The sequence below is a fragment of the Lagenorhynchus albirostris genome, chromosome 4 (genome assembly GCF_949774975.1).
Source record: "Lagenorhynchus albirostris chromosome 4, mLagAlb1.1, whole genome shotgun sequence".
In the NCBI taxonomy this organism is placed as follows: domain Eukaryota; kingdom Metazoa; phylum Chordata; class Mammalia; order Artiodactyla; family Delphinidae; genus Lagenorhynchus; species Lagenorhynchus albirostris.
In genome coordinates this window covers 73,923,704-73,945,606 of record NC_083098.1, presented here as the reverse complement: position 1 = coordinate 73,945,606, position 21,903 = coordinate 73,923,704, and the positions used below count along the sequence as shown (strand labels likewise).

The following is a 21,903-nucleotide window of genomic DNA, read 5'->3' as shown; positions in this document are numbered from 1 at the left end:
TGTGTGTGTGTGTGTGTGTGTGTGCGTGCGCGCGCGTGTGCGCGTGCGTGTGCGTGTGTGTGTGTGTGTAATAGGAAGTAGAAAAAAGCACCAATAGGGGCTTCCCTGGTGGTGCAGTGGTTAAGAATCCGCCTGCCAATGCAGGGGACACGGGGTTCGAGCCCTGGTCTGGGAGGATCCCACATGCCGCGGAGAAGCCAAGCCCGTGAGCCATGGCCGCTGAGCCTGCGCTCTAGAGCTCACGTGCCACGACTGCTGAGGCCCGCGTGCCTGGAGCCCGGGCTCCGCAACGGGAGAGGCCACCATGGTGAGAGGCCCGCGCACCACGGCGAGGAGCAGTCCCCGCTCTGCGCAACTGGAGAGGGCCGCGTGCAGCAGTGAAAACCCAACGCGGCCAAAAATAAACAAATAAAATAAATTTATTTAAAAAAAGAAAAAAAAGCACCAATAGAGCATGAATTCAGGCTGGGAAGGAAAAGCAGCAAACCACACATGTCTCAGAAGCATTCACTCCTCACACCCCACGGGCAGAGTTTTCCTTTAGGCCACAACAAAACTTTTACAAAGGCTTCTACCTGCTCTCCTGCCTTTCATCTCACCCACCCTTGCCCCCAGCCTAATCCCATCCATTCTCCACCCTGCTGCCAGAATGAACTGAAAGGTCTAATCACGTAACTCCTTTGTTTAAAATTCAGTCGCTGTCTGCTGACTAAATACTGCAGACATAGTGTGCTGTACACCTAGGTCTTCTGTTCAGCAGGGGAAGCCAAATCATGTAGCCAGAGAAGCGGTGGCACCAAATCAGAGACACTTGCAGCTGATGTCAACGCTGCATCTGCTTGCAAATGCTGAACAAAGGTAACTTTTTTCACCGAGATTTGATGCACCACCACCACCAAAACAGGACCTTGTTGATGCCATTTCCTTAGTCTAAAAGGTTCTCGTTCCCTTTTGGCCCTTCGTTTATTAGGAACTCTCACCATCCTTCAAGATCTAGCTTCCTTCAGGAAGACTTCACTGACCATGCCAGTTAGAAATGACCCCTCCACCCATTTAGCCCTTTTTCTCTGCTTCATTGTGGTTATTTTTTCAAATGTATGTGAAATTAGCATTTTTGAACATCTGTGTGACAGGTGGTGCGTGGGATGTTTTCATCTGGAAGAATCTTATTGGATCTCCTTAAGGAAGATTGTATCGTGCCCAATGCACAGATGAGGATAATGCAGAGGTGTTAACGCCTGTTGAGGACCTATTCTGTGTACAAAGCTTTCCATACATAATTTCACTCAACCTGCACAACACCCTGTGCTTCTATTTTAGAGGTGACTGTAAGTTACATAGCTGATTGTAAGTAATGGAGCAGTCAGTCTAATGCAAGTGTGTCTGCTCCAAAGCCCCCAGGTTTTCACTCTGATATGCTGTTCAAGGAGCCTATGATCATGGCCCTGTGGACCCCACCCCATAGTTTACTGTATAAAACCTTATGCATGGTGGAGGCTCAGTAAGTTTGTTCATTCATTCAGTCATTCCACAGATAATTACTGAGCATACACTATGTAGCAGGAGGTACAAATGTGCTGCCTAAATTAAGAAATGAATGCGCATGGCATGGCATGGCATGGCAAAGGCTATGGAGAAATATAAAGGGAGTGTGGGAAGTGGGAGGAGGTTCTGTTTCTGGACTCTCCATTATGCTCCACTGTCTCTTCGTCTATCCCTGCTTCCACACCATACTGACATAATTACTACATCTCTGTATTGGTCTTGTTATCTCATGAAGCAAGTCCTCTTTTTTATTTTTGAGAGTACCTTAGCTATCTTTAGCCCTTCCTACTTTCATATAAATTTTAGAATCGGCTTCTTAAGTTCCATAAAAAGCTGGGGTCTGATTGGTACTACATTTATTCCATAATCAGCTTGGGGAGAATTTTCGTTTTAACTATATTGAGTCTTTTGATCTGTGAGTTTAGTATATCTCTCCTTTTAAATATGTCTTCTTTAATACCAGTAACATTTTATTTTCTTTGAAGATTTACATACCTTTTATTAGATTTATTCCTAGACACATAAGTTTATGCCACTGAAACACTTTATTAGCATTTATTTTCTGTTTGTTGCTCAGAAATAGAAATGACCAATATTTAGAAACTGATTTTTGTATCCAACCTTACCAAACTCTATTAGTTCTAATATGTTATCTGCAGACTCTCTTGGAGTTTCATATTACCTTCAAATAATAACAGCTCGTTTCTTACTTTGTAGTCTGTAGACCTGTTATTTCTTTCTCCTATTTATTGAGCTAGCTAGGGCCTTCAGGAAAGCACTGACTCCAAAGGTGATTGAATTTTCGTTTCATATTTTGAAGGTAGAGCCAACAGGATTTGCTGACAGATTGTATTTAGCAAGAGAGTAATCAAGGCTGAGTTCAAGGCGTTTGGCCTGAACAACTGGAAAAACGGCATTGTCATTTACTGCAGGCCAAGCCAGAGGTTTGCTGATTATACAGTGCAGGTAATTAAATGAAGAAAGACAAAAACTGATTGATACTTCTTGGCGATGATCTGTCTAACAGGCTTTAGCCTGGTTTTCCACTTTTGAAATAACTCACTCCAGTAAGCATTTCAACTTTTACAAATGCTTACAGTAGGGTTTGACTTGTGGCTTCCTGTTCAGCCACTGCCCTCTACAGGGGGCTTGTCTGAATATGAGCTGTGAACTCTAACTAAAATTCAAGCCAGAAAACATGGGATAATTTTCCCCTCCAGCTTCAGTCTTTCCTGTTTCCACTACACACACACACACACACACACACACACACACACACACACACACCCCACATATTGTTTTGTGACACACACACACACACACACACACACACCACATATTGTTTTGTGATCCTTCCCCAGATCAGGTAACTACAAGAGAACCTCCCACTCAGGAAACTTGATCCCTGCAATGAACTTCCAGGTAGCTTGTCTGGAAAGATGTTCTAGAAAGTCCAGCAGCATTTCTATGGGGTTAACCTAAGAACAGTGAAGAGACAATGAAGAGGTGACCCCTGCAGATGAAACCCTAGGTCATACAGAGAGACCTCATTGTCCCAGCTGGAAGGCCAATTTGACTAACCTTTATCACGTGTTTCTCAAGTCACTGGTAAAGGCTGAAGTGTCCTTGAACAAAGAACCAAAACTCTTAAGAAGCTGGCACATTTAACATTCCAAAGGACTGTTCAAGCCACAATAACCTTCCTACCCAGTTCCCTGTGGCTCATTCAACACAAATGTAGGTCCCTGTGGCTCATTCAACACAAATGTAGGGTATCACACTGGGGTAAGGGCGGCCACTCCCCTCTCCTACCCCTCACCTGCCACCCAACCTCAAGAACCTAAGCTCCAGAAGGGCAGGGACATTGTCCTGTAAGCCTCTCTGTCCTTGGTGTGCAAAACGATGCCTGTCATATAAGAGGCATACAATATTTTAAGCACTGACATTTTCAAGGCTTTAAAAAATTACCTAAAAGAGTTAAATTTACATTTGTCCTAACTGAAAATCAATGTTGTTTAAGATTGATGAGTCAATAAAAATAGCAGTCACTACACGGAGTAAATATCAGAAACGGCAGATGGTGTTAAAAACTTTGCCTCTAAGAAGTGGAACTCTAGTAGGGAGAGGACTGCAGTTTTTAAAAATTTTTACCACTTTCATTTTTGTACGTGCAATTGTCTTGACTTTCTACTTTACGCGTTTAAATTATACACATTCCTAACATCCTAATACAACTATTCATTTTCTTGTATGTCCCGCCTTCTTCATCCATATATTCACACATTCATATTAATATAGTTGTTCGCAATCATAGCTATATATTTTAGTCTTTTTTTCGCTTAACCTACAGTTCCAGTTATCATAAGCAGTTTTCCGTGTTTCGACCGTCTTCATAATTATGTTAATGGATTCATGATACTCCAATGTTATTGTACCATAATTTAGCTAGATACCTTAACGTGGAACATTCTGGATTGTTTCCACTTTTCCAATGAAAACAGTGCTGCAGTGAAGACTTGCAGACGTAGTCTTGTTCGTTCCGCTGCTTTAAATCATACTGTTGAGTCGTATTTCTGGGGTTCCATATAGGAACCCCGACTCTAACTAGTGATAGAGCGACCAACAAGCTCCAGCAAGACCCAGACCAAGAATTCCGCGCGGCGGGGCGGTGCCTCCTCCCGGGAGGCGTGTCCTGGGCGGGGCCGAGCGCGACCCAGCCGTGCGCTGCGTCACCCACGTCCCGCCCGGCTGAGGCCGGCGCGCCGCGCTCGAGTGGCTGTTTCTCCGCCAACGGGTGGCGAGGGCCCGAGGAGCGCGGATGCCGGGTGCGCCGGCCATGTCTCCCTGGGCGGGGGCCGAACTCTCGGCGCTGAATCCGCTGCGTGCCGTGTGGCTCACGCTGGCCGCGGCCTTCCTGCTGACCCTACTGCTGCAGCTCGTGCCGTCCGGCCTGCTTCCGGGCTGCGCGCTCTTCCAGGACCTGATCCGCTATGGAAAAACCAAGGAAGGGGGGCCGTCGCGACCGGCCGCCTGTCGGGCTTTTGATGTCCCCAAGAGGTAACCGCGCCCGGGCGCGAGTCCTGGCTGCCTAGGCGCGGAGAGCCGGGGGCGCCCCGCTCGAGCAGCCGGCAGGGGGCAGCAGAGGTGGGCGCGGGGCTGGCGGGGCCGGCGCGGACCGGCCCGGGAGGCCCAGGCGGGTTCCTCGACGCGGCGCAACGCCGGCCCGCCCTCCGGCTCTGCCCGCGTCCGCTGCGTGGCGCTGGGGGCTGAATGCCGCGAGTGTCCGTCGACACCGAGGGTGCTGAGCTGCGCGCACCTTCCGGGGTGCAGGAACGTGAACTTCTGGCCGCACGTAGCCTTTCCTTCGGGGTAAATGGCAGCGCTTCCCAATTTAGGCCCGGTCACCAGGCGGTAAATTAAAGTTTCCGAAAATTCTCCTGTTTCCCCTCTCCTGCACTCTAGGGGCTCATAAGCTAACTTGAGGTCGCCGAAACTCACTAAAAATGAAGGCAGGCCCTCCTTTCGCGCCTCTGTGTCCCGTATTTGTTTCCCAACTCTAAACAGTTAGGATGAAGGGTGAGACGCGGGTCACCAACTGGCGCCCACCTCCTTCGATCGCACTGACGCTCCTTACCCGCATCTCGGCAGGTGCCCCTGGAGAACTGTTCCCCAAGATGGCACATTTTAGGCAAGCCTGGTCCCTAAGCCCCATTTGACTTTCAGCAGATTTCATAACTAAGTTCAATGAGAGATTAAATCGTTAGGACTTCAATAGAATTCTTTCAGAAATTGTAAGACTTGTTATAGTTTCGGTTTTTGTTTGCTTTTCTTTAAATTCAGAACATTACCGGGAAGAGTCAGCCAAACACTGCTAGACGGTAGGAATATAGCAGTGGCTTTTCTTGGAGATACAGCCTAAGTTGGCGTTTAGGAAGGAATCTGGAGAAATGTGATAGGGTTTCTGATGTATTAAAACATCTTGGTTCTCACTTAAACCTCGCATAGGCGGTGCCCCAGGTCTGCAGACAAGAAAGAGTCTAAATAAACTTGGCTTCCCACTTTTGACTGTTGCAGAAATATTCATCAGGTATTAACACTGAGAAGCGAGCACTAGGTCATTCTGAGGAAATGTAACGGGAATGAGGCTCTGGGAAGTAGACGATTCACACACAGTGATTAAACCTCCTATTTCTTAGAAGCTCTTTGTAAGCTAAAGTTTCCGGTCATCCTATTTTTCATCAGGTTTTGAGTGTAGTACTTTTCTATTTCATAGCAGGAACATTCCTAGATTGTCATTTTTTTAGTGTTACAAGGTGAAGAAAAAAATTCTTTTGAGAGTGTGAGTTCTAACAATTTATTTTCTGAATTTTAGAAAAGGTACTACTGTTTCTGGAGTAGAGGGCATATTTCAAATCATTCCCAGCACTTACCTCTTTGGCTCCCATACCCTACCTGTTACTGCTCCGGTCTGTCCTTATATTTGACGGCCAAGAAACAAATTTTGTACCTTTCCCTTACTCTTTACTACAAAATTGGTACTCTTTGGGCTCCTTGTAACTTCTGCTATATTATGAAATAATTTATGTGTTTTTCTTCTTCCAGAATTCTAGAACGGACCCTTCCATGGTGTTTTGTTTGGTCTTTTTTCTAAATTTAAACTAAAATTCCTTTTCATACTAGAGAAGGTGCAGCAAACCCAGGCCAGTCATGAAAGGCAAAAATGTCTAGATGCTATATTTAAATATTTTTCCTTGTTCAGAATTCAGTAGTACTCTTAAAGGTGAAAATAAGCCTGTAATTTTTACACTTAGAAATAGGCAGCTGTATATCACGTTTCTGCACCCAAGAGCTTAGGTGAATTTGTTTGGGATTATTTTTTCCTAAAGAGGAAAGAATTAAACCTTAATTGAATTCATGGAATGTTGATTCCATTACCCCTGCCTGGTAGTTTTTTTTTTTTTTTTAATTAAGGTGATAGTTGCTTTTCTTGTTTTCTTTTGGTTCCTGCAGTTTTGTTTTTTGTGTTTTTTTAATTTTTAAAAATAATTTATTTATTTTATTTATTTATTTTTGGCTGCATTGGGTCTTCGTTGCTGCGGGCAGGCTTTCTCTAGTTGTGGCTACTCTTCGTTGAGGTGCGCAGGCTTCTCACTGCGATGGCTTCTCTTGTTGCGGAGCACGGTCTCTAGGCCTGCGGGCTTCAGTAGTTGTGGCATGCGGGTTCAGTAGTTGTCGCTTGCGGGCTCTAGAGCACAGGCTCAGTAGTTGTGGCACATGGGCTTAGTTGCTCCACGGCATGTGGAATCTTCCCGAACCAGGGCTCGAACCCATGTCCCCTGCATTGGCAGGTGGATTCTTAACCACTGTGCCACCAGGGAAGCCCTTCCTGGAGTTTTGATTTCCCAGAAAGTCTGAATAAATACATGACCTCGAACGTGAGTCACAGTGCTCTTGACTTGCATAGTGTATATGGAAGTACTTCTGTTTCTAATATTTCAAAATGTTATAGAAACATTGCAATTGAATTGAGCTGTAGAGACAAAGAGAACCATCCAGACTTTCCCTCCTAGGCTTCAGGGGTCCTAACCTGCAGTCCAGGGGATCTGTGGATAGAATTTGGGGCAAATTGGATTGGAAAAAATTACATCTTTATTTCACTAACCTCTAGCTGAAATTTGGCACTTTAATGGTGAATGTAATCAACAAACCACAGTAGAATTAGCAATTCCTGCAATTTTGTGACAAGTTTTTTAATGTTATATTAAAAATATTGAGGAGACCTCAAAACATTATTTTCACTATAAGAATACTGTATTATCCTCCACTATATCTTGTTATTTAATACATTAATTAAGAAGCACATATATTACAAATGTTTCTTAGTGGTTGTGTTACCTATATTTCAGCATAATTGGTTTCGTTTATCCCTATGTCTTTTAGGCATGTAGCCTTCACCAGACTGCCAAAGGAGTGCATGATGGAAGAAAAATGTCAGGAATCCCTGCTCTAGACTGTAAACTCCATATGTTTACATTTGTCTTGTTTGTTACCATATCTCGGGCTCAAAGCCTGATGATAATAAGGTCCTCGATCAATGTTTTGAATGAATCAAAAAAAAAAAGGTTTTAGCTTTAATTGGTTTGTTGATTAACTTGACTGCTTTCTCAGAGTAACTTTGGATGTGGTACCTTCTCTTTCATTCATTTATTTAACCATTGTTTATAGAGTACTTACTATTGCCAGGAGCTATTCTAGGTTCCTTGGAGCCTTTGTTTTTGTAAAATGGTAAATATGTAAACAAATCTTGTAAAACAAGCAAAATAATTTCAGATGGTAATAAGTGCTTCAGAGGAAATCCAGCCTGGTTACTTGATCATGAGCAAGATGGGGTTGCCGATGACAGCACTAGAAAGGATGATCAGAAAGGGGCAGGGCAGAAGATGAGTTTATTTTGGGAGGCCAGGACAGACAGCAGGCCTTACAACCATAGTGGAGATTAGATTTTATTCTGAGTGTGTGGAAAGCAGCTTTAGGATGGGGAAGGGGGCATGGCATTATGTGATTCATGTTTGAGAGGATGACTAGCCATTGTGTGGAGAAGACTGGGTAAGAGGCCGTTAAGGGTGCTCCAGGCAAGAGGTGGTGGTATGGACTGGAGTGTTAGCATAATAGCACCTGTTCCTCATACAGGTGGTTATGACGTTAAAGCACGTGGCACAGGGCCAGGCACCTCGTCAGAACTCAGGAACCATTGGTTTCCTTCCTTAATTAAACCTATGATTCCCCTAACTGGTCCTGGGATCAGTTCTTGCAATCAGCAAGTAGTGTTAGATCAGATATCTCCTGTCCCAGAACCATCTAGTGGCTTCCAGCTCACTCCCAGGAAGAGCCCAAGACCCTGTACAGTCTTGTCCCCACCACCTCACTGAGATCCTATCGTTTGCCCCTCGTGTGGCTCCAATCCAGTTTTCTGGGTCTCTCTGCTTGTTTTCTGTCCCCTCAGGGCCTTCGCCCTGTAGAGGCCTTTCCTCTACCTGGAAAGCTCTTCCCCCAAATAGCCAGATGGTTTATGCCCTCACTTCCTATAATTCTGCTCAGGTATAACCTTCTCAACGAGGCCTGCCCTACCCACCCTGTTTAAAAGTATAATACTACCATCCCCAGCACTTCTTCGTCTCTTCCCAGCTTTAGTTTTCTTGTTAGCAATTATCACCTACTGACATGGTGTAAATTTTACTTCTGTGTGTAACTGTGAGTATAACCTCCATGAGGGCAGGAACTGTTGTCTTTTGTGTTCATTGCTGTATCCCCAGAGCCTAGAGCAGTCCCTGGCTTATACTAAGCACCAAAATGTTTGTTAAGTCAGAGGAGTGCTTGCTCGGTGCCCAGCCCTGAGCTACCAAAAGGGTCCCCATATCCCTGCTCCCAGGGGTTCACTTCAGTTAAGCAAAGTGCCAAGGGGGGAAAAGAGGGAGAGCGTCTAGAAGAGAAGGAAGGAGAGTTTTCAGATCTGCTTTTGAGGCTACAGCTGGGTCTTTTCAAAAAACAGATGTAACCACGAATTAAGAGTAGGACACGTTTCCTGTAGCAGGAAGTAAGGCAAGCAAAACAAGAGATAGAATGTGCAAAATGTAGGAATAAGGAAAACAATCTGCCTGTGAATCAAAACCCCATGGCACAAGTAGGGCACAGCAAAATGTGGCTTAGCATCTTATATCAAACATTCTTGAGTAATTTGGTTGACTTATGGTTTGGTATAAATTGGTACATGTAACATAGGGCTGGAAAAGCAGGTTCCGGCAAGTCTAGATCACATGAATAGGAGCACAGCCATGTGATTTTAACTTCAGAGTCATCAGGGCTGAGTGTGGAGCCAACACTGCCACTTACTGCATGACCTTGGATAAGTAACTTAACCTTCTGAGCCTTAGTTTTCTCAGCTGCCACATGTAAATATAATGCAAACTTGACAGGATTGTTGGGAAGATGAAATGAAATACTCTTTAACTGGTCTCCCCACAACTGGACGATTCTCTTTCCTTACCAGGGGGATTTTTTTTTAACTTAAAAAAGACCAAAATGAATGAACAATGCTCTCTCTCTTTTTTTTGTTTTGATTGTGATATAATATACATGACATACCATTTTCCACTTTAACCCTTTTTGCGTGTACAGCTCATTGGCTTTAAGTACATTCACATTGTTGTGCAGCCATCACCACTGTCATCATCTCCAGAACTTTTCCATCAGCCAGAAGGATTTTTAAAACATAAAGTATTACTTCAGGTTGCTGTGTTCAGATGCCTTCCCATCCCACTTAAAAGCCAGTGTCCTGGGCTTCCCTGGTGGCACAGTGGTTGAGAGTCCGCCTGCTGATGCAGGGGACACGGTCCGGGAAGATCCCACATGCCTCAGAGCAGCTGGGCCCGTGGACCATAGCTGCTGAGCCTGCGCGTCCGGAGCCTGTGCTCCGCAACAGGAGAGGCCACAACAGTGAGAGGCCTGCGTACCGCAAAAAAAAAAAAAAAAGCCAGTGTCCTTACAGGGCCCTGTAGGGTCTGCCCTTGCTTTTCATGCCCTAGCACCCTCCACACATGTGTCCTTTGTTGTGCCTCAGGGCCTTCGTGGTGGTTGTTTCCTCTCCCTAGAACATTCTTTGCTCAGAAATTCACAAAGGTTATTCATTCTAGCCAAGTGTCACTTCCAGAGAGGCCATCCTTGACCACTCACCCAGAATGGCCTCCCCTCTGCACCGTCTCTGTTCCCTCACCCAGCACTGGGCTAGATGTCTACAGGTTCATTTGCTGACTGTCTGCCGAAAGATAAACTTCATCATGGCAGCCACCTGCTCAGTTTGCTCCCTGCTGCGTCTCCAGCTCCAAGAACATCACCTAGCATGTTCTAAGTGCTCAGTAAATTGTTTTGAAAACATGAAGTAGGTAAAGCGGCTGAAAGTTGCTCCTCAGAAGCTGGCCCCTCCCCTTTCCATGGGAGCCTGCAGAGCACCTTGCAGCTGCCATTCTGCTCTGCTGGCTCAGACCAGACCTGGGCTCAGTTCTAGGAAGTGTGTCTTACGGAAGACCCTGGGAGGCAACCAAAGGCCAGGGGCCCAGGGGTGGGGACGAGGGGGTAGACTTGACACTCATGCATGAACTTTGCAGGAAACTAAGCTCTTGAGCCTAGAGAAGATCTGAATCCAGAATAACAGGACATCTCAGAGAGGACAGATCTGGTGATAGAATTTGTAACAGTAGTGGGGAGAATAAGTGGGTTGCTATGGAATGGTCAGCTTAGATCAGTGTTTGTCAGACGGGTTGTGGGCATAGTCTGGGGGACTGTGAGGTCTGGTACATACAAGCATACTCTGAATCAACTGGAAGAGGAGTCCCTGAATCTATGTGTAATCCTATTGACTCCAGGCTGTCTTACTGCATCACAGATAAATGAGACAAGAAGGAGGGCTTAATATAGATGTGATGCATTGAAGACGAGGGAAGGCCAGGTGACCTCCAGGCACCCTGCAGTGTCAGAAAGATTTTGCATTGATTTGATTAGAGAAAAATAGTAGAGGTATAGGTAAAGAGACCTCAAAAAAGCATGTTAGGCCCTGGTGCCATATTAGGTGATTCCTTTGCAGCAAACCAGCATAATCTTTCATGTTAAATTGACATTGCTAATTACTAATTTCAACTTCTATTGGTTTTGTGGTTTTATTTATTTCATTCGTTACTGTCATGATTGCAAAATATGTATTGTATTTGTATGAGAGCGGTACCCATCAGGAGTTGATAGCTAGTTTTATGAGTTAATATTTGTCATGTTATTATAAAAGTAATTTAGATCAACACAATTTAAGAAAACACTGAATCAGAAGACCTTTAAGGTTTCTTGCAACCCTGAGAACCTGTGATTGTGCAAATCTTGTGTAACAGTTGTACGGCTATTGCAGCAATATCACTCGAGATTTATAAATCTTCCACAGATTTGGCTAGTGTTAGCACAATCTAGGCTGTCTCTGCCAGGCCCTGGGGCCCCTATTTTTGAGTTTGAGCCCAATCCTGTTACCTGAAGATAAGAGAGAGCTAATTAACCCTACATCTAAGTTTAACAAGGTCATTCATGTTCTTGTTGACTTTAGGAAGCCTCTTTTTCTTATTAGTTAACCAGTCCCATCATTTGAAAGGAAATTTCAAAAATCTGAACATCTGTAGGATTCAGGTTCTATTAAAAAAGCAAAGCTATACTTGCGGAATGGAGGAAAGAGGATAGGGAAACTAAAAATAGTCTTCCTGTATAAAGGCTTAAAGTGGATCCACTCTGATTAATACCTAACTTGTTTTCCCTCCGCAGGTATTTTTCTCACTTCTATATCATCTCAGTGCTGTGGAATGGCTTCCTGCTTTGGAGCCTTACTCAGTCTCTGTTTGTGGGAGCACCTTTTCCAAACTGGCTTCATCATTTACTCAGAATTCTTGGGGCTGCGCAATTCCGAGGTAACAACTCCTCTGGCTAATACCAACCATTGTATCCTGTTCCTGTCTCTCCTGCCTGCAGGGAGGTGTTCTCGGTATTTCATACACTCTCAGCTTCTTGGCAGGGCTGGGAAGTGAAGGGTGGGGCAGAAAGCGTTCCGTGTGGATCACCGCCAGATGGCCAAGGGGAAGGCCCCAAGTCCTTCACTGAGATCATGGCAGAGCTGAGAGTCAGCTCTTCATCCCTGATTTCCCAGCAAGTGCTGTGCTGAACAGGACTGGCTGTTCTCCCTCTGATATTTTTAGTACTTTAGGATCCCTCAGGTTTGCCTTGAAACATTTATCATATATATATAGTTCCAACCACAATCATGCCTCTGGACTCCAGAAATTTGATAGAAAATTACTTTTTGATCACAGGTTAAAAATGTTTGTTATGCTGTGAGGCTTTGGTTGTATAAAAAAAATTGACTGTAAATAGTTGTTGATCAGATGATTACAAAATAGCATTTAAATTTGCCTCACTGTGCCTTGAATAAAGGATACACAGAACAATTTAAAAGGTAAGGAATTGAAGGTGAAAACCATAAAGTGGCCTCAATTAATACCAGGCATCAGGAGAGGGGCAGAATTAGAAACAAATTGTTCTGGTGCTATCTCTGTCCTTTGTTCCAGCAGCCAAACCGCTGGCTTCCTAGGAACAGTCCTTTTCTGTATAACCAGAGGAACTTGTTGCAAAAGATGACGGAAAGAAAAAGCTATGCAGATCCTACTTGGGAGGGGAAGATACCTCGGTGAATCCCACTTCACCCATTAAAACTTTACCTCTTCATTTGCTTACTGGGGGGCTGGCTGGGTTCTGATATTTGAAGGGTGGTTGTGAGGAATTGTATTTGGTTGTTTGTTTTATCCTATTCCTGAAGAGTTAGAACTAGGTTTCACTATATTTAAATGAGAAAAGCAGGCAAAACCAATCTGTGTGATAGAAGTCTCCATAGAGCGTACCCGTGGGAGGGTGCGGGGACGGGCAGTGCCTGGAGGGGAGCACGAGGTGCTGGTTGTGTTCTGTTTCTTGATGTAGGGGCTGGTCGTATGGGTGGGATGGGCTGGTGTACTTTGCAAAAATTCATTAGGCTGTGTCCTTATTGTATTTTTATGATGTGTGTGATAACATTTTTAAAAAACATCTAGATTTTATGTCATTTTAAAAACCAGAATTTCTTCTGACTTCTCTTGAGGCAGAGGGCTGAGAGGCAGATAGGAAGATAGATCTCAAGTCTCACAGTCCCCCAAAAGTATAATTTCTTTTTTTTTTTTAATGCAGAAAGAAATGCATAACTCTTCCTGTCTCTGTTCCCATCCCCCTTTCTGCTTCTGTATATGCCTGTGTCTCTTCTCCCCACTGACCTCAGGGATCCCACCAGGAGTCCTTGCTCAGAGGTCATCCAGGAACTCTTCCTGACTATCTTCAGATGGGGATTAGTGCCAGGGACCAGAGACCATGGAGTTTGGGTTCTGAGAGCATGGATCCCTTCACAGCCATGTAACCCAGAAGGCTTTCACATCACAGCGTAGAGTCAGGAGACCCGAGTCTGTCTCAGCTCTGTCACCAGCTTACTGTGTAACCTTGAGCCAAATGCCTTGACTTCACTTGGCTCACTCCCTCATTGCCAAACAAAGGAGGTGTTAGGCTGGATGATATCTAGGGCCCCTTCCAAGCTCTGATCTTGTTTAATACCCTGTTTAACAGTAGGGGAAATCATAACTTTGGATTAGTCCTGGAGAGAGAGATGCTGAGTGTGTTCCATTCTGAATTGTAGGGGGTGAGCTCGTGCTGTCTGCGTTCTTAGTGCTAGTGTTTCTGTGGCTACACAGCCTACGAAGACTCTTCGAGTGCTTCTATGTCAGTGTCTTCTCCAATGCCATGATTCACGTCGTGCAGTACTGTTTTGGACTTGTCTACTATGTCCTTGTTGGCCTAACTGTGTTGAGCCAAGTGCCAATGGACGGCAGGAATGGTGAGTGGTTGCTGGGGTCTGTCAGCTGAGTCACTGGGTATATGAGGGACTCCGGGTGAAGCATTCCACCAAGCATTATGGAAGTTAGAAAGTAAGAGTTCACTTCGCATTTGAGGAGTTTGGGCTCTAATTGTAGCTTTAAAAAGTCAGCATGCCCAAGGGTGCCTAGCAGATGCACATCACAACCATAACTGCTAAAACCTGAGAGATACCAATGTAAACAGCAATGCCTTCAGTAAAGAGAATAAAGTGCAAAGTCTTCAGGAGGCCTGGTTTAGGGATGAAGAAGTGGGATGTGGGGTTTCCATCAGTGGGATTGAAGTCAGTGAACTTCTGTGGAGTTAGTCTGGAAAGGAAGAGGCAGTGTGGTCAAGAGTAGAACAGGAAGCAGGGGAACACACTGGAACAGGAGAAAGGGTCAGCAAGCCAAGCTGCCTCACCAAAGCCTCATCATCCAGGGGTGGAGGGGTGAGAGATGAGGGTGGGGAAGGGAAAGTTGTTGTGCAGGGTGAAATCATGGAATACCAGAGGAGGAAAGGGTGGCCTGAGCTCATGGTGAATAGTTGGGATTTGAAGAGGAGGTAGGGAGCCATTTTGTTGCCATCTCGTTCTTGTGATTGTTCCCGTTGTAACAAAGCTTATTTCAAGTGAGGCAGCCGGAGCGGAGAGGACAAAAGAGCACTGTGGTAAATCAAAATTGTGCCTTAACACTTCTGAGCTCTCACTAGCCAGGAAGAGGGAAGCAAAATCATGACCTTGTTTATGAGGAGGAAATGAAATGTGATTTGGGGGATGGGGGAGAGGGAGGATTGGATATCTGACATATCTGACCATGGTTTTTGTAAAAACAGTGCATGCTTATCATAAAGAATTCAAGTCATTTTGGGTGATGGAAATGAGTTTTCTAGTGCTGAGCTTAACTTCATCTCGCATCCTTGGTATCCGTCAACCCACAGGCTCTAGGGTAGGTCCTTCACAGCTGTTTTCTCTAAGCCCAAGTCTCCCTGTTTCCTAAAGCTGCCCTATCCCTCCTTGTAAATTGAGCCCATGGTCTGGATATTTCCAGTACTCAGTGAGTGAGCTCTCTCCTCAGGTTTGATTTCAGTGTCAAGTGCCCCTTGATTGGCCTCTCTCTCTGTTGCTGTAGGACAGCCCGTGGCCTCCATGGCGCAAGGAACGATTTTAAAGTATGACTTATTGACGCTCTTTCTCAATTCCTGAGTTGTTTATTGGCTCCAGCCACTCAGTTAGCATCTCTCCATCTAATTTCTCTGAATGTAAGTCAGTTTTTCCTCCCTGAGCTTTTGGCTGTGGCATCCTTGTGCCTCCCATGTCATGGTTTGAGCCGTCATTCCTGGAGAACAGTCCGAGGTTTTTACCCAAAGGAGCTTTCCAAAGCACTTTGGTAACCCACTAGTTTGCAGTCTGTTATCATTACATATCTCTCCTGGAGTTTCCTCTGCTGGCTGGACCCCAACTTCCACCTTTCTTCCTGTATAAGAAGTCAAGGAAAGGCTGCTGAGACACCCACAAAATAGCCTGTAGACACTCCTTTCTGAAGTTTTCTGAAACTTGTGTTTCACTTACCTGTCCTTCAAGAGATCATCTGGGACAGTATGGGGAGGACTGGTTTCAGGAATTCATTGGAAGAGAACACTGGGGCATTTGCCAGCTGCAGAGTCTGATAGAAATGACAGGGGCTTGGGCGTCAGATGGGCCTGAGTCTGAATTCTGGCTTATTAACATCTCAGAGCCTCAGAACCTTCATCTGGAATTAGGGACATATACTGATTTCAGAGGGTTCTTGTGAAAGTGGAAAGAAAGTGTATCTGTAAACTACCCATATCTTCACATCTCCTTGCCTTCAGAGTCTATAGAGGGTCCACCCCCAGTCACTCTCCATTACATTGTTCTGTTGTTTTTTTCTTCAGAGTACCATCTGTACCTTAAATTATCTTGGTCATTGATTTTTTTACTTGTTTCATCTCTTGCTACTAGAGTGTGAGTTCATGAGGACTGGGACCTCACCTGACTTACCCACTGCTTTATCCCTTGTGAGAGATGCCACACTCAGTAGACACTCAATAAGGAACGAATGAATAAATGAATAACTAAATACTACACAGATTAGACTCTCAGTAAATAGCCTTCCTCCTGCCTCCCCTTTCCTGTATCAAAACTTCCTCTTAAAATTTTTTTTTCTCTCATAGGTAATTTCTCTGCCTTTAGAGTAGGTGACTTGGCTGTAACATGAACTCTCAGACACTTGCTTCAACTTTTAATCCTGTGGTGACTTGCTCTTATAGCCCTCTGATTTAAAACTATTTTTCATATTCTGTTTATTTTTAACTTATAAAAATATAACTATTTAGTTAAATGGCTAAACTTAGTCAACATTAAGAGACTATGGTAGATTGTTTAGAGAAAGCAAGTTTTTAAAAGAAATTAACACAATTAGATTTTGGTGGACTGTCATTAGTCATTAGCTGTCATCAGCTGAGTCCTGCCTCCAGGTACCCATATGGAATAGCTTGACCCTTGGTTCTCCTACCTGAATCAACTTTGTAGGGGCTCCCTCTTGGCTGCAGAGCCTCCGGCTCTTCCCCATTGTCAATGGACAGCTTTGTTTTTTCAGTCAAATCCCTGACTAGCCTCACTGCTTCCTGCTGAACATAGGGAAGTCCTTAATTTGTTTTTCTAATGCCAGTCCTTAGAAAACCTGCATTCTTCACGTCTTCTTAGTAGCTGGAGAAGAAAGAAGATGAAACTTTTGAGTGTTTCTACTCCTGAAACGAAATCTCTCTGACTAGATTCTCTCTAATCAGAAAGGGATACTGTTTTGGTCTTCATCTTGCAGTTTCCATTTCTCCTCTTTTTGAGAAGTTCCACTGTTAGCCTTTACTTCCAGTGATTTTCTTCACTGGCCAGAGCCAGTCAAGTCAGCGTTAAAGGTTTCCTTAGAAATGGCTCGGGATGAGATCCTTTAGGAAGTGTTTTTCTGACGGACTGTAAGAAAGAGGACATAAAACCAGGCTTAGAAATAAAAATGCTAAGTAGTCTCACCACACAAGAGTGCATCACAAGAGTGGGAGACAGAGCTGACCCCTGTGCTTGAAGCACTTGAAGAAGGAGCAAGAGAATGTGTTGATATGGAATTCTCTGCCAGGGGCCCCTGAAGCTGCCCCTGGCTGAGGAGCACACCTCCCTCATCCACAGGGATGCTGTTCTCCCCTCTGTACTTGGGAAATTATAACAGGATGATTTTCCAGTCGTGAAGAACAGAATAAGTAGGTAATGGTGTTCTACTGATTATATGATTTTTTTTAATGCTCTGAGCCTCTGAAATTTTGCAGAGTTGGCTAATAAGATAATTCTTATTTCTGTAGTCTACGTGATAGGGAAAAATCTCTTGATGCAAGCTCGGTGGTTCCATATCCTCGGAATGATGATGTTCATCTGGTCATCTGTCCATCAGTATAAGTGTCATGTCATTCTCGGAAATCTCAGGAAAAATAAAGCAGGTGAGATATCTTTTAGAACCACTGCATGTGGATTTTAGCCCTCAGAAGTTAGGTGTACATATTACTTCTCTCTTTTCTTTCCTGCCCTAATTAGTTGACTAATCTATCAAATGCTCTTTTTTTTTTTTTTTTTCTTGCGGTACGCGGGCCTCTCCCATTGCGGAGCACAGGCTCCACGCAGGCTCAGCGGCCATGGCTCACGGGCCCGGCCGCTCCGCGGCATGTGGGATCTTCCCGGACCGGGGCATGAACCCGCGTCCCCTGCATCGGCAGGTGGACTCTCAACCATTGCACTACCAGGGAAGCCCTCCAATGCTCATTTTTGACAAGACTCTCTGGGTCTTGATCTTCCCATCTGTAAAATGAGAGCATTTTACTGAAAGACCTCCCTGACACCGTCTAGCCCTGACATTCTGCAACTCTATTCTGTGCCCACATTTTGGGGCCTACACTGCATATATGTGTCTAACCAGCATGTGAGCCCTAGTATTACTGTGCCAAGTTAGTATCATTCCAGCTAAAGCAAAAAAACCTTGACTCTTTAGTTAACTTGTGTTGACTTATCACAGTTACAGTTTTTATTAGACTTTTTGAAATATTAAAAATGGAATAGTACTATTCAGCGTTTATCAAGTGCTTATTTTGTGCCGGCCCTGTTCTGAGTGCTTTATATGTAACTTCACAGAACTCACTTTAGGCGGGTACAGTCTTATCCTCATTTTATAGATGAGGAAAGAGAGGCACAGAGAGGTTAAGTAACTTATCTAAAGTTACACAGCTTGTAAGTGGCAGAGCTAGGATTTGAACTCATGCAGTCTGACTCTGGTGTCTGAGTTCTTAATAGCTTGGAGGATTGTTGGAGAAACTTACTTACAGTTGTTAGTATAACCTCAGCATGTGACTTTTTAATATGTAGTAGAATGACAATGGAGGTGTGACAGGATGGTGGTTTGTACAGGTCCGTGACACCTTTTTCTAAATGAGTTTTATAAATTATTTGGAGGGTGAAGTGGTAAAACTTCGTTTTGGCAACTTCAAATGTTCAGGGTATCTTCTTTTTCCATTTCAGGAGTGGTCATTCACTGTAACCACCGAATCCCTTTTGGAGACTGGTTTGAATACGTTTCTTCCCCTAACTACCTGGCAGAGCTGATGATCTACATTTCCATGGCTGTCACCTTTGGTTTCCACAACTTAACTTGGTGGCTCGTGGTAACATATGTCTTCTTCAGCCAGGCCCTGTCTGCTTTCCTCAGCCACAAATTCTACAAAAGCAAATTCGTCTCCTACCCGAAGCACAGGAAAGCTTTCCTACCATTTCTGTTTTAAGATAATCTCAGTTATGAGGAATGCACACCAGGTGACAGTTCCAATTCCCAAGGACAACGAAGTCTAGAGACCAAAGTACAATTTCTATAGAACTGTTTAAAACTCTCTGGTCCATTTCTGTTACCAGAAGTCTTCAGTGCATGAGCAAAGCAATACCACTCAAGAAAATGAGTCTTGGGACTTCCTTGGCAGTCCAATGGTTAAGGCTCCGCACTTCCACTGCAGGGGGCATGGGTTCGATCCCTGGTTGGGGAACTAAGATCTCACTTGCCGCTCAGCGTGGCAAAATAAATAAAATTTTTTTAAACAGTGGAAGAAATTGAGTCTTCAGAGAAGAAATACTTCTGGCAGACCTGGGAGTGCTATGTCTGCTTTCTAAGGTGCTTTATAAAAGCAACCAAATGCTAAAAAAGTAGATGAGACTTTTCCAAGTTGCTTCAAAAACAGACTAATCAAGAGTATACAAACAGCTTCAAACAAACACACACACAGTGGAAGAGATAAGGTCATCTGTGGCTTTGTTTTTGCTACAGACAAATTAACTAGACTACACAATAAGCAATATAGCAGATGCTCAGTAACTGCTTGTTGCATATCAGTCAAAGCTGAATAGCCTTTGAAAATAACAACAATGTATAATTTCACACCAATGGATTCTGGGAAAAGTGAGTTGATTGAAGTTAGCTTATACTTATTACCACAAAGATTTCCAGCTATGTAACCATCAATAGTCATTTCCCCCTCAAATCATAGCCTAACAAAGTTTGAAACCTCTTTTATTTAATATTTTTTTGACATCCCTTTCTAGGGAGTACCTTAAAAGTGTAAGCATCTGAAATAAAATATTTTTATATTTATGCATAAAAAACCCTCATGAATGGAACTGACTTGCACTCGGTATTGGATAGTGCTGTAGCCTCATTCATATGTAGTTATTCAAGTTGGATTAATGTCTGCCTGAGTGTATTTTAACTAATAGAATGAATCTGAAGATATTTAAAAATGAAGTTTACACTTAAGATAGCTTATGTTAAAGAAAATAGCCATGATTAAATCAAGTGGATATAACTGCATGGTGTGAAAGTAGAAAATAATACTATAGCCTGAGCAACACAGTAAAAAACTGCACATTCGTGCAGCATAAGATTTACTGGCTTACTGGCTGAGGTATTAACTTTATTTCTTTTATACAGATATCTTCTTATAGTCTACTAGGTACTAAAGTTTTGCACTAAGATGTACCATGCTATGGGGGAAAGCACCTCATTATTAACCAGACACGCATGGAAGGCACAGTCTAAGAATATCCTCCCAACCTGCATCTCTGGAGTAGTAAACCGAAGCTGGTAAACAGATTCTTTTTAACCCAACTTTCAATATATGTACATCAGCACATTTTCTAAAGTGCTTAGATTTCTGAAGTAGCATTTTCTCCCCAATAATCAAATACCACTTCCATCAGCTATTCCATCTAATAAATGACATAGTCATTTCATTTATCATTTAGATTTGCCATCCTCAGGACCGGGACTCGGGAACAAAACTTTCTACACCAGAAATGTAAAGCATATTGCATTTTGGTCTTAATTGCCACACAAATGGCATAAATAATTTTAGCATATTATTTGGGGAGAAAAATGTATTTTGCTTTAGCATACGGTTTTATACTAGGTTAGACTAGGAATTTGTCTGCTATTCTGGAATTTCATTGTACTTTTAAGTAAAATAATGAGCATTCCCTCTGAAGAAGCCTGTCGGGCCCTGAGAGAGGGTTCCCAGTCAGCTCTGTGCTCCCCATGTTCTTGCCATCCTTCTCATGCTTCTCCTGTCTTCTACTCTCCCTCCCCCTTCCTTGCCCAAACATTGCGTTTCTAGGTGAAGACAGAAAAGGAAGTAGTGATGTCCTCAAAGAGGCTCCGAACAAAGTTGTGTGGTCTTTGGCGAAAGCTCAGCCGTGGAGAATAATTGAGAATTGTGCTTGCAAGATCACAGTCAACGTTGCTCTTTGTGCTAGTAAAAATAGTCCATGTGCCTAAAGGGAGAACACCAGAGAGAGTCTGCAGATTCTTCACATGGATAATCCAGAAATAGCTTGGGGCTGGAGATTCTTGGTTTTCCTATTGGCTTAGTTGAATAGCTTTACTCTTTAATTCTCTGTTACTATTAAGTTCGGGAAAATGTTACTGAACTACCTCATGACAGCATTCCCTGGATTAGCTACTGACTAGAAAAGTGTACTGAAAATAGCCTTTGTTTTTAAGTCTTCAAGTTGTAGCTCATCCTCTATACTAACATTTGCTTTCAGTAGCATGGATTATTTTGTCTCCACAAAGCTTTGTTCTGTATTGTGTTTTTAATTCAATGAGTGGTTATTGCTAGAATTTCTATCCCAAAAAAAAGCCTTTGCCAGTACTTTTATATGAAGCTTAATGGATAGTTTAAGGAGACTGTAAACATTTGCATAACTGAAGTTACCTGAAAATTCAAAGACCATTGATAAGTAATATATCTCAAAATGAACTGTTGTATTAAAGGTCTTAAAATAGTAAATGAGCAAGTAGAAATTTTTTACACCTATCTAAGCAATTTCTGCCCACTCGCTTACATTGCTTATCAGAAAAAAAAATATTCAGCTGATTTTTATCAGTGTCTTACATTAGTCTAAGATTTTTCTGATAAATGGGCAAGAAACAGTGGAGGTGGCAGTGATCCCTAAGTAATTCACGTGATGCATACTTCATCATTTTTCTCAAATACCAATGATCTAGAAAGCCATGTATTGGTTTGGGGGAAACAGAGAGCTACTCTATGCACATAATATCAGGTCTCTTCCTTCAAAAAGACTCTGAACACTTGAAATGCTTAGAGGACAAAAGAACACAAGAGATTTCTCTACAGAAAGACATATCTGCCTCCTGAGCCTAGCCCTCTGGGTAAAGCCTCATAGCACATGTGCAGTTTTTATCAGGGCTCCTTGGTCTACATAGCGTCTTTCTGTGAATTAGGTAAGTCGTTACT

At 43.5% G+C, this 21,903-nt stretch overlaps 1 protein-coding gene across 4 annotated transcripts; it reads left to right on the top strand.

Annotated features, from left to right (window-relative positions):
* Window positions 1-4,283: 4,283 nt before the first annotated feature.
* Window positions 4,284-21,435, top strand: SRD5A3 (steroid 5 alpha-reductase 3). 4 transcript variants are annotated; one of them, XM_060148142.1, is made up of 6 exons: window positions 4,284-4,602; window positions 11,896-12,038; window positions 13,838-14,035; window positions 17,422-17,556; window positions 18,626-18,916; window positions 20,761-20,900. In XM_060148142.1, the coding sequence occupies exons 1-5, from the start codon at window positions 4,364-4,366 to the stop codon at window positions 18,883-18,885; spliced, it is 975 nt and encodes a 324-aa protein (XP_060004125.1). In that variant the 5' UTR covers window positions 4,284-4,363; the 3' UTR covers window positions 18,886-18,916; window positions 20,761-20,900. The 4 variants fall into 4 exon arrangements, with proteins under 4 accessions (XP_060004125.1, XP_060004126.1, XP_060004124.1 ...); XM_060148143.1 differs by lacking the exon at window positions 18,626-18,916 and having other exon boundaries at window positions 20,761-21,435; XM_060148141.1 differs by lacking the exon at window positions 20,761-20,900 and having other exon boundaries at window positions 18,626-19,194.
* The last annotated feature ends 468 nt before the right edge of the window (window positions 21,436-21,903 follow it).